Source organism: Raphanus sativus, unplaced genomic scaffold, assembly GCF_000801105.2.
Source record: "Raphanus sativus cultivar WK10039 unplaced genomic scaffold, ASM80110v3 Scaffold2400, whole genome shotgun sequence".
NCBI lineage: Eukaryota > Viridiplantae > Streptophyta > Magnoliopsida > Brassicales > Brassicaceae > Raphanus > Raphanus sativus.
The window spans coordinates 3,548-15,751 of record NW_026617708.1 but is presented as its reverse complement, the minus strand read 5'-3'; the positions used below and the strand labels follow the sequence as shown (position 1 = coordinate 15,751).

The 12,204-nt window shown below is 36.3% G+C and overlaps 4 protein-coding genes across 4 annotated transcripts; 2 read left to right on the top strand and 2 right to left on the bottom strand.

Annotated features, from left to right (window-relative positions):
- Positions 1-77: 77 nt before the first annotated feature.
- LOC108829662 (agamous-like MADS-box protein AGL18) lies at positions 78-2,324 on the bottom strand. Its single transcript, XM_018603278.2, has 9 exons — positions 2,186-2,324; positions 1,816-2,014; positions 1,309-1,423; positions 1,172-1,227; positions 990-1,089; positions 853-894; positions 712-753; positions 480-625; positions 78-388 (listed from the first exon to the last, which is right to left on the bottom strand). Exons 1-9 carry the CDS (start codon positions 2,202-2,204, stop codon positions 298-300), a joined length of 810 nt encoding a protein of 269 aa, XP_018458780.1. The 5' UTR covers positions 2,205-2,324; the 3' UTR covers positions 78-297.
- Positions 2,325-5,316: 2,992 nt separating this feature from the next.
- LOC108834977 (transcription initiation factor IIB-1) lies at positions 5,317-7,047 on the top strand. The gene is made up of 7 exons (XM_018608292.2): positions 5,317-5,855; positions 5,927-5,951; positions 6,108-6,225; positions 6,313-6,431; positions 6,503-6,591; positions 6,680-6,759; positions 6,852-7,047. Exons 1-7 carry the CDS (start codon positions 5,530-5,532, stop codon positions 6,983-6,985), a joined length of 891 nt encoding a protein of 296 aa, XP_018463794.1. The 5' UTR covers positions 5,317-5,529; the 3' UTR covers positions 6,986-7,047.
- A 69-nt stretch (positions 7,048-7,116) lies between these two features.
- LOC108834978 (uncharacterized) lies at positions 7,117-8,329 on the bottom strand. The gene is made up of 4 exons (XM_018608293.2): positions 8,070-8,329; positions 7,867-7,998; positions 7,410-7,784; positions 7,117-7,340 (listed from the first exon to the last, which is right to left on the bottom strand). Exons 1-4 carry the CDS (start codon positions 8,174-8,176, stop codon positions 7,205-7,207), a joined length of 750 nt encoding a protein of 249 aa, XP_018463795.1. The 5' UTR covers positions 8,177-8,329; the 3' UTR covers positions 7,117-7,204.
- A 263-nt stretch (positions 8,330-8,592) lies between these two features.
- Positions 8,593-11,439, top strand: LOC108834976 (eukaryotic translation initiation factor 3 subunit E). Its single transcript, XM_018608291.2, has 8 exons — positions 8,593-8,879; positions 8,961-9,115; positions 9,693-9,920; positions 9,992-10,113; positions 10,468-10,687; positions 10,755-10,897; positions 10,974-11,111; positions 11,195-11,439. Exons 1-8 carry the CDS (start codon positions 8,660-8,662, stop codon positions 11,292-11,294), a joined length of 1,326 nt encoding a protein of 441 aa, XP_018463793.1. The 5' UTR covers positions 8,593-8,659; the 3' UTR covers positions 11,295-11,439.
- Positions 11,440-12,204: the final 765 nt, after the last annotated feature.

Genomic DNA, 12,204 nt, shown 5'->3' with positions numbered 1-12,204 from the left:
GCTAGGCTTTGATACTTCGTCTGAGCCTATTTATAATCAAGCAACCTTGTTTAGAACAATTTACCCTTCTTTTAGAAGTGAAATAAAAAAACTGGATGCAAGTTTCTTGTCCTGATTCATTCTCAACTTCTGTTTCTTCTCTGTTAGAAACTTTTAACAAGAGAAACTAACATTTGATTACCTAAGAACATAAAACTCTACTTGATACGATGTACACCAAAAGACCAGGCATGAAACAAAAGGAGAATGCACAATAAAACCTCTACTAAACACCATAACTAGGAAAATACTAATTGATCAATCAGAAGCCACTTGACTTCCAGAGTTGTCGCAGAGAGGTTCAATCTTTGGCTTCTTTCTCTTTGCAAAGTACGCTGATGAAGCCAACCTAAAAAAAAAAAGCCAGAAAACACAAGTTCTCTCAACAGTCTAGAGCAAAAAGCTTGGTACACAAGGTAGGGTTTTAGTTTGCAGCTTACCCCAGCTGCAAGGAAGTGTTGGACTGGAGCTCCTCGTTGTCATTTTCGTCATCGTCGTCTGATGAAGAGCTCTCAGGCTCTTCTTGCGGGCTAGAGAATGGAGTTATTTCACTCAGCGGTTTGGGTCCTGATCCAAACAACTCTATCTGAAGGTACATTAGCTTTGAACTCAGTAAATATATGGTGAAGACAAGACTGAACTAGTGTAAGGAAGTTAAAGTAAAATCTTTACCTGTTTGCGCAAAAGCTGGTTCTCTTCCAATGCTCTCTTCTCCTGGTTGATTATAAGCAAAATGAAACACAGATCGTGAGATGTAACTTAGAGTAAGAACTGATGATGGATGATACAATCTGAGCAAGCCTTGTTCTTTACCTGTAACCTGGATCTTTCCACCTGGTTGAGCAGGATTTGTGTCTGAATCAAAAACAAAAACTTTGCAAGTCAGAGATGATTCACACAACAGTTTCAACCTCCAGATTAAAAAAAAAATGGTTCTTTGTCTTCTTCACCTTTCGATCCTTGACGCTATGCAAGCTATCATTCAGCGTGTTTTCAAGAGAAACAAGATCCGAGAAACTCATACCCTCAAGCTCCTTACCCTTGAGCCTCCTGAATAACATTGAACCAACAAAAAATGAAAAGACCGAAGCTTTAAACACAAGAACAACACACAAGGTTTTGTCGACATTACTCAATTGCAAGCTGTAATCTCTCAAGTTCACTCCTCAAAGATTCATCTGTCCGCAACTGCAACAACGGAACTCATGTTAAGTAAAACGGCTAACTTGTGGTGAAGAGGATCACTGCTTAGTATAGATATACACATACCACATCGCCATTTTCTTGAGAAGAAGAACAAAGTAGAAGTTGTTGGCCTTCTTCTCTTTGTCTATGACCAGCCGTCACAGCACTGTATCCATATCTAGAGAGAATGTGCTCCATACTTGAACACATTTTCAAACAAAAACAAAAACCTCTCCTTTAGTTAGTTTCTTTCAACCAAAATCACCAAAAGCCTCTAAAGATTGCTTCTTTATCCTCAATCTCTACTAATCTCAGACACAACCAAACCCACATAGTCACAACCACTTTGCTCTGTTTTCAAATCGCACAGAAAGCCATAAAGCTATAACCTTTTTACGAAACCAAACCCACAATCTCGAACCCAGAACAAACACTTCACCATCAACCCTAAGAAACATGCATATCGCTTTGCTCTGTTTTTTTTCTTTTCAAATCGCTTTCTTTAGACAGAGAAAGCCATAAAGCTATAACCTTTTTACGAATCTCAAATGAACCGAAAAACAACAAAAGAAAGCATCTTTTTTCTTTTACCTTCCGCTGGAGAAATCGTAAGCCTTGCCGGTGCTGGAGAAGACGATGACGGCGACCTCGGCGTCGCAGAGGATGGAAAGCTCGTTGGCCTTCTTCATCAGCCCATTACGTCTCTTGGAGAAAGTGACTTGACGACTGTTCACATTCTCAATCTTCTTTATCTCTATCCTTCCTCTCCCCATCTTCTTCTTCTCTGAATCTAATCAAAAACAGGGGAAAACAGAGAGAGAGAGAGAGATTATACAGAGGGAAGTGGTAAAGCCCTTTCCTTTAGAGATTTTTGTTTTTATATATATATATAGGAATTTGATTTTGATATGAGGATTGGGAAAGGAGGAGCGGGGCTAAGGAAGGAAGGGAAAAGTATTACCAAAATTAGGGTATTGCATAGAAAAAAGATAGAGTTACTATAAGTAGCAGTTTTCCATTTTTGGTGGCTTTGCTAATTTGCTTCTTCCTTCTTTTGGAACTTTCTTTCCCCTTCCCCTTTTATAACGCCTTGTTTGGTTTGGCTTCTTTCTTCTCTATTGCCAAGTTGCTTTTCTTTTTTTTTCTTTATTCTTTTTTTTTTTTTTTTTGACTTAAATTCTTTATTCTTGTTATATATAGAAATGATACATATCTAGGGTTTTCTTTTCTGCTTGCTTTAGTTGATGCTTTTATCAAGGTGTTAATTTAAAAAAAAAATCACAAGGAAATGTAATTTCTATTTTCTTTACAAAAATTGACGTGTTTCAAGAAAATATTTAATCTAGAGTATATCACTGTAAAATAATTGTTCTAGCTGTTTTTGGTCATAGTCAACCGAAAATTCAATAAAGTGTACGAATAACTTAATTTTTCTTATTTTGTATTTTTCGCAACATGATAAGTCGCATTCAACACTCATATCCTAGAGATTATATACTGTTCATCTTTTGGTATTATCTATGCCATGTCTATATAATAGTAATTCATATTTAAATTAAATAAATTTAAATATGATAAACGAAATTAACTAGTATGTCTTCTTGTTCTTTTATTTCAAGATTAATAAAGCAAAAACCAAAAAGCAAAAGCTGTGGCTATAACGTTTCTACAGATAGTGAGATTTTGGAGTAAATCAAATTTATTTTTATCTATAACAAAGCAAATTTCCTTTTTAAAGATAACTTTATATTGTAACCGAAAACGTATATAGAGAACGTACATTGTCTTTTGGAATTATCCAAATAATAGGAAAATACTAAAAGGGTAAGTAATAAATCTCTGGTTGGCATTTTTGTCAATAAGTTGAATGGAAATATTGATCAAAAAAAAAAGTTGAATGGAAATATATTTTTACAAATTTGGAAGTATTTAAGCAAGTACTTATTAATACAGCTCAACACTTTTGTTTTACAATGTAAATGACAGTTTAAGTTTAAGATATGTATTTATAAATGAACTTTTAATCCATTTAATTCCTTCCATATCCAACTTTAAAATTTTAATTTGGGATAGAACCATTTAGTATGAATGAAAAAATGTCCCAAAGTGGGTTTATCAACTCACCGCCCTTGAGTTAGCAAAATGTTCCACATTAACAATTTAAATAATTTTTTTAAGAGTATCCATACCACTGCAAAATGGTGTCATGACATAATTGATGGTACACACACCAATTTTCATGTTTTTTCTCATGTGCATAACCAAAATAGATGTAATTTTTTCCTTTAAATTCATGAAACTCTTTTTGGTAACCTGCCAAAAATAAGAGAACCACACCTGTCTCAATCACATGCAATTTCTTTCGGACTAGCTTTAATCAAAATATATTTCCAGAAAACAATAAAACGGAACTAGATTTTGAACCGCCCTTTAAAGGGCAGATATATTTTTGTTTTAATTTAGTTCTCATGTTTTCTTTGTGATTATATATATGATTTTTCTTTATAATCATATTTATGTATAAATCTTAATCAAAATATATTTTATTAAATAATAGCAATTTAAAAATCGATCCGATATATTGCCGGTCGAACCCGCCAACCCGCAGGTTTCAGTTTTATTTCGTCCAAAACTGAAACCCGCGGGTTGAAAATTAAAAGTTTAAAATTGAAACCCGCGGGTTTAGTCAACCATTGAGAAATATATTTTGACCCGTCCTTAAAAGGGTGGATATATTTTTTTGTTTTAAATTTAATTTTTGATATTTGTTTTTTCTTTCTGATTATATTTGTATTTTTTGTTATCATATTTGTGTATAAATTTTAATCATAATAAATTTTATTAATTAATAGCAATTTAAAAATTGATCCGGTATACGCACGGTTAAGGCTGGATTTCGGGTCGAATTCGCCCCGTTGACCCGCCAACCCGCGGATTTTCAATTTTGGTTTGGTTAAAAAATATGACCTGCACAACCCGCAAACAAATAATTTTGTATTCGCACCTGCTTCGCTTTAATTATTATAAAAAATTATTTATAATAAAAAATTATACATGATTTAAATTCTAAATTATTATTTTTAAATTTCTGTATTTTAAAAACAAATTACTTTTTAATTTTAATTTTTAAATACTTTACGAGTCGACGTGTAGCCGTGATCTGAAATCCACCAATCCACACTTATCTAATATATAATAATTTTGCCAATGTTCATTTTTTCAATGGAAGAAAACATTGAGAAATATAAATGTTCAGAAATTATAAATACCCGTTGAGAAATATAACCCGTTTTTTACAGTGTTGATGAGAATTTTTTCAGAAATTTTTTCAAACGCAAATACTTGTTGAGAAATATAACTGTTTTTTTTAGGTTTCTTTGGAACTGAGTTAAATCACGAAGAAACATAACTATTTTTGAGAAATTGTCGTATGAATAATTTTTGAGAGAATTGAATGTTAATTAAAATTCAATAATAATAAACATATGATGTGCCCTTAAAATAATGGTTTAGTCAAAAAAAAAGAGTAATGGCCCTAAAATATAGAAAGTGACGGGAACGGGAAGTTATAATGATAACCGTAAATTATCGTGATAGCTATATTTATATGTGACCAATGGCAGTTAGATAGTAAAATGTGAAAAATATAATTGGACCAAATATTTATCAATAGGTCACACTGCAGAATTAATAGAATAGATGATAATCACAAAATGGTAGATAAGACTAAAAATAGAATATTCTCCTTATAGAGATATGAAAATATTTTGTAAGTAGAAACAATGAATATTGATGTATATCGAATATCTACTCGTAATATGAATCTTGGTGATTTAATAACACACTGTTAAAATAAGGTAAAAAAAAAAGAAATGAAAGGAGCAATCATAACAGAAATATTTGTAGGTATAACAAAGCAAACTTAGGCCTTTAAGGCCCAGTACATACTTCTTAGGCCAAGAAATACGTCGTTGAGTGAGACGGTAAGAGTTTACTAAGGTAAACGGCACTGGTTTTGGTTACGTAGCCATGAAATGGCACTAAGTTCTCTCCTCCAAATAGACGCTCTAATAAAATATGGAAAATATTATGAACCGTCCAATAAATACGTAGACGGTTCCTACTCCATTGTACGCTTACATTTATGGTGCACCATCACACAGCTGAATATTCTCACCCCTTCGCAATTTTGTCTATAGAAAGGGGGATGGAAACGGTTTATTCTGTTAACTCTCTTCCCTCCACTTCTTTCTTCTTCAAAATCTCACCTGACTCCATTGATAGCTAGCTTCTAGGGTTTCGACGATGTGGGGCTTTAACGACAGTTGCAGTCGCTGTAAAACTAATGACGCGGTCGTGTACGATTACGTGACGAAGAAGATAACTTGCTCCGATTGTGGTCACTTCATCGCCACCACTGACACTGCTTTCTTGACCTCCGATCTTGGAACCTCGCGCAACCCTAGCTCTATCTCCGTAGCAACCACCGATCCGAACAACGCTTCGTCTGACGATCATCTCTCCATCTCTGATCCGCAGAAGCTTGGCTTCGATCCTCTTGCCGTGGCCACCACACAACAGAGTAACGCTTCTTCCGCTGATGCCACCATAATCGCTTCTATGTCCGATAGGTTAGCGTTTTTTTGTTTTCTTTCTTTCTATTTAAAGAAGTTAACTATCGTTTTATCCGTTTGTTTTACAGGTTGAATCTTCTCGCGACAGTCAAGGTAAGTTTGTTTTTGGTTCGTCAGTAAACCTAGTGTGTGTTCCTGATAGTTAGTAACTTAGTATACAGAAGGCTTGAAATGGTGTGTGTGTGTTTTTGATAAGTTAGTATACAGAAAGCTTGAACTAGTGTGCATGTGTGTGTTCTTGAACTGTAGAATCAGGCTACTGAGATCTCTGAACGAACAAAGGGAGAAATAAAGGGAAGAAACGTCCGTTTCGCTGCTTCTATCTACATAGCCTGCAGACAAAATGGCATGGCTTTGAGTATCAGAGGTACCTGGAAAGATTCTTGTTACTGCTATTGCTTGATGTTGAATCTGCTTTTCCTTCAGAACCTTTTTTTTTGTTTTTTAAATGTAGAAATATCTTATGTTGCCGATGGAGCAGAAGAGTCCAAGATTACCAATGCAGTCGGATCTGTACTTCACAAACTTGGCCTCCCGCCTCAGTTAATGCACATCCGAGCTGCTGAGTTTGCAGTGAGTTTCTGTGGCATCTCCTAATGGTTAACAGCTTCTCATTTACTGATGGTATGTATATTCATCTGCAGAAGCGATATTCCACTGACCTTAAATTGGATAGCCAAGTCGTTAAAGCTGCTGAAGAAGCTGCGGAAAAGTGTAGTGACCATGTTAACAGGTACCCTTCACTATATGGGCAGTTTCTGGAACTTAAGATGTATATTTGAGTGATGCTGACTTAAGAATCTTATTTCTACTTATTGCAGCGGTAGGGCACCGTCATCAATTGCAGCTACAGTCGTCTATATCATTGCGCAACTTTATTATGAGAAGAACCTGGTCAAAGGTTGCAATTCAATTTTTTTTCCATCTAACACAACAGTCTGTTTTCAGACTCTTTTCTTTACCTAACTTATGTTAACACTTGATGAGTTGCAGATATTAAAGAAGCTACTGGAGTTCAGGAATATACGATAAGAAAAGCATACAAGGATATGTATCCATATCTGGCAAAGATAATACCCACGTGGTTTGCCAACGCAGATGACCTGAAAAAGCTTCCCAGTCCCTAGTGTATCTCTCCATCTAAGAGGATACAAGCTCATCTCACAAAGGAAGATTCTTGCTAAACGCCATGTAGAAAATAAATAAGAAGTTGTAGTACATATTCCCTCATGAATAAGCATCATCAAGATTACTCAAAGCGTATGTAAAACTCTCAGTTACTTTGTCTATTATTCTAAAGAATACAAGAACATTTCGGTTTTTCTTTTTTCTTTTTGGTTACATTTTTATGGTAAGACAGAGAGGTTTATGGAACTGAATGAAAAGAAACTAACACGGCCCTGAGCGATATGACAGAACCTCAACGGTGCAGCTATGCGGCTTTGTAGGACTCTAACATCTTCTTTGCTTGGTGGCGAGTCCCTGTTAAAAAAAGATATTTTAATGTAAAAAAACTTGCTTTAACAGTTGGAGCTAAAGTAAAACGCTTACCCTGATAAGCAAGCCACAAAGCTAGGTTCACCAGGAGAGGACTTCTTGAACCGGCTGTTTGGCAAATACACGTCAAACACGGCTCTTGCATCACAACAGAGTTGCATATCTCCCAACAGTTTAGTGACAGTAACATCCTCTTCAGGACATTCACCACCACTTGGTATCATGATAGCAGCACCCTTTGATGTCCAAGGAACTCCATGCCTGCCTAAGATGTAACCTAGACCCTTCAAGTATCTATAAACCTCATAGCTTTCCCAACAGCATCCACTTTTTTCCTCTGCAATCATCTCATACAAGCCCTTCAACGGGATCACTACTTCATCATCTTCATTACCCAAGATCTGCAACTCTCCTATCTCACTCAAATACCTGCAAAAGGAAGAGACTTTATCAGTTCACTGAGTAAAAACAAAAAACAAAAAACAAAACAAAACATTGCTTGTCCACTTACAAAGCCTCTTCAATGAAACAGTATGTCTTCCCGCTGCGAATGATTCCAGTTGTTGTCCAAAGCTTCCCTCTTTTGACCTCAACTTCAGCCATTCCTAGCTCAGTTATCCAACGAGCCTTTGAAGATCCGACTCTACAACAAAAAAAAAGCAACGAGGATGATTAGGTTAACATACAGAAACTAGTTGATGAAGTTAGATCCACCTGAATTGTAACTTGGGTCCTGATTGGAACTCTTCGTCGTCATCAATCGCAAAACCAGCTTCTTCGTTCTCGCTTGAAGAGGATGCTTCCCAGTTTTCTTCCTCCATAAGCCTTTCTGTTTTACAAACTTTCTGGGGCAATTCGTCGAACAGTTGGTGTACAGATCGAGAGGTCTCAAAGCTCGAAAGTTCGCGCAGTCTCGTGTGCTGTGGTTTTGAGTTTTATTTTAAATCAAACCGACCCAAAAAATCATTTGAGTCAAACCAAACCAAACCAACACAAATACTGTTATATATTATTTTAGATTTTAGTTTTTACTTGAAGCTAATTTGAATTTAAAATATTTTTAGATAATATATAAACAATCGAACTGGCAAAATCCAAAATTGAATTCGCTCTGTATAAATAATTAAATATCAAAATGAGATTTTATCTGAAAATGAGGTAAACCAAACCGAATCTGAATAGAAATATAAGGGCAAATGTATAAATACTGAAACTCTTAATTCAAGATAACCCTAATTCAAACACACCATCACTGGCCGTCTTCAGAGCTCGTCCGAGATTGAGAGAGATTCTGCAAAAAAAAAATGGCGGAAAGCAAAGAGAACTACGACCTAACCCCTCGAGTAGCTCCCAACCTAGACCGACACCTGGTGTTCCCCATACTCGAGTTCCTTCAAGAGCGTCAGCTTTACCCCGATGAACAGATCCTCAAGTTCAAGATCGAGCTTTTGAACAAGACCAACATGGTTGATTACGCCATGGACATCCACAAGAGTCTTTACCACACCGAAGACGCTCCTCAAGGTATTGTAAAAGGTTGCGTTTTTCTAAGGCTTAATTGGTTGGTTGGTTGATTGATTGATGAGTGGTGTGGTGTTTTGATAGATATGGTGGAGAGGAGAGCTGAGGTTGTGGCGAGGTTGAAGTCTCTGGAGGAGGCGGCTGCACCGCTTGTGACTTTTCTTTTGAACCCTAATGCTGTTCAGGAGCTAAGGGCTGATAAGCAGTACAATCTCCAGATGTTGAAGGAACGTTATCAGGTTGGGTTTTTTTTGTCTTATGTTTGGTTTGCATTTTGTATCGAAAGACTTGATTTATGTGTAATGGTTGATCAGATTGGTTCGGACCAGATATATTTGTGGGTTTTTTTCTTATTTTGTCTTGTCTGGTTTGCATAAAGACTCGATTTTTTGTGTAATGTTTGACCAGATTGGTCAGGGCAAGATAAGAGTTGTTGTTTTATCTTATTCTGGTGTTGTTTGGTTTGCATTTAGTATCGAAAGACTTGATTTTTATGTGTAATGGTTGATCAAATTGGTCCAGATCAGATAGAGTTGTGTTTCTGTCTGATGTTGCCGTGTTTTGTTTGCAATTCGTATTGGAAAGACTCGATCTTTATGTGTATCAGATTAGTCCAGACCAGATAGAGTTGTGTTTTTGCCTTATGTTGTCGTGTTTTGTTTGCATTTTGAATCGAAAGACTCGATATTTATGTGTAATGGTTGATCAGATTGGATCCAGATCAGATAGAGCTATGGTTATTGTTGATAAAGTTGACATCTTTTGTGTTGTTTGATTTGCATGAACTCAGTTTCTTATATGTAATGTTTTAATCAGATTGGTCCAGACCAGATAGAGGCGTTGTATCAGTACGCTAAGTTCCAGTTCGAATGTGGAAACTACTCTGGCGCTGCTGATTACCTCTACCAGTACAGGACCCTTTGCTCTAACCTCGAGAGAAGTCTTAGCGCCTTGTGGGGAAAGCTCGCTTCCGAGATTCTGATGCAGAACTGGGACATTGCTCTTGAAGAGCTCAACCGTGTTAAAGAAATTATTGACTCAAAGGTCTGCTTTCCAAGTTTCTTCTCTAGCTTTTGTAGTCTTTGAGATACTGATTAGTGTTTTTGTTGTTTCAGAGTTTTGCATCGCCGTTAAACCAGGTGCAGAACAGGATCTGGTTGATGCATTGGGGTCTCTATATCTTCTTTAACCATGACAACGGAAGGACACAGATCATTGATCTTTTTATCCAGGACAAGTGAGTTTTAAACCTTTCTGTTATCTGCTTCCCATAGCGCTATTCCTTTATACAGTTAGCAAATAAGATCTTTATTTAGAAATTACTTTCTCCATGTATATCATTTGAAACCTATCAATGCTTCTCCCTTGTTAGTCTTGTCCATCTTAGTTAGTTTTAGCCGAACTTGATATGGAAGATCTGAGTGGAATGAAGTTATGGATTGTTGGTGGTTTGTTAAACAATTTTGAGTCAAAGTTAGTCTTGATGTGTAATAAGTGTGAGTGTTTTCATTCTTTATGTCCGGGCCTTCTGTTTGGATTGTGCTTGTAGTTGATGTATAATTGTATACTAATGTTATATATATAATTTTAGGTATATGAATGCCATACAAACTAGTGCTCCACACTTGCTACGTTACTTGGCAACTGCTTTCATTGTCAACAAAAGGAGAAGGCCTCAGCTGAAAGAATTCATCAAGGTCATTCAACAAGAGCATTACTCCTACAAAGATCCCATTGTGGAGTTCCTGGCATGTGTGTTTGTCAATTATGACTTTGACGGAGCTCAAAAGAAGATGAAAGAGTGTGAAGAGGTAAAGCCATTCACATGTGGTGTAGGATAAGATAATGAACAGTTTGACATGTTACTATGATGTATAGGTTATTGTGAATGATCCATTCCTTGGAAAGCGAGTTGATGATGGGAACTTTTCAACTGTACCGCTGAAAGATGAGTTTCTTGAAAATGCCCGCCTGTTTATCTTCGAAACGTATTGCAGAATTCATCAGAGAATCGACATGGGGTAAGTTAATCGTGTTCGTTTAGTTGTATTCCTTTTTCACCTCTCAAACATATTGAGAATCTCATGGCTTTGTTAGGGTACTTGCTGAGAAACTGAACCTGAACTATGAGGAGGCAGAGAGATGGATTGTGAACCTTATCCGTACCTCAAAGCTTGATGCCAAGATTGATTCCGAGTCTGGAACCGTTATAATGGAGCCTACTCAGCCCAACGTGTAAGAAGAAGAATACAATCTTTTCGTATGACTTAAATGTTTGGAAATGATATAATCTAAACTCTGTTTCCAACGTGATGCAGGCATGAGCAGTTGGTTAACCACACCAAAGCCTTGTCAGGAAGGACTTACAAGTTAGTTACTCAGCTCTTAGAACACTCACAGGGTCAAGCAGCTCGGTAATCACACCTTATTTTACCCGTTTGTCTTGATAATCTTCGTTTTGTTTGTCACTGGAATCAGTTGTGTTCTGCTTTAAAAATTTCTTTTTCTTCGGAAACATGTCTACACACTTTGCAAAAGTTATATTAATTTTGGATTCATACTTCTTGAGAGATTTCGATAACCAAACTTGTTTAAGCTCCTGAAGATTCTTTCTAAACAAAGATGTGTGATTAAAGCCTACATAAGTTTCTACTTCTATATTGAGCAATTCTAAGTGTTAACATAGCACATGAAGCCAGTATACAAAACTTCAAACTATAACGCCGGAAAGAAGTTTCTTTTTTATGGACTAACAGATGGTTTTAATTTCTTTGGAAGTGGGTTTCCCTCCAGAGAGCACCACATACGAATATAAACACAAAATGAGAGCACTGCAATAAAACAGACAAAACCCAAGGTTACATGAATCCACTTAGATATCTTGTAGCTCACAAAAGGATCTCTCACCTGACCACAGTAAAAAGCCCAGCAGGCAAAAGCTTCTTAGTCTGCTAATGTACAACGTTAAGAGTTGAAATCAAACAAGCAAATAGCTAAACAATAAGCATAGACACAGAGATGATGAACTACCACAGAATAAGCTGTGAAGTTCTTCCAGAAGACAACAGCTGAAAGCACTGCATTTTCAGGGTTTCAAAGAATGAGTAAGCACAAAAGCTTTTCATAGATGAACAGAAACATTAAGATAAACATTCATGTGCACATAAGAATACTTCTTTGCATCACACAATGTACTTACATGGATTTTCACATATCCACTTATCATAAGATACCAGTATTTTTTCAAAGAATTACAGATAGAATGTACTCCCTCCGTTCCTGAAAGTAGGATTTTTGAATTTTATTTTTGTTCCACAAAGATAGATTT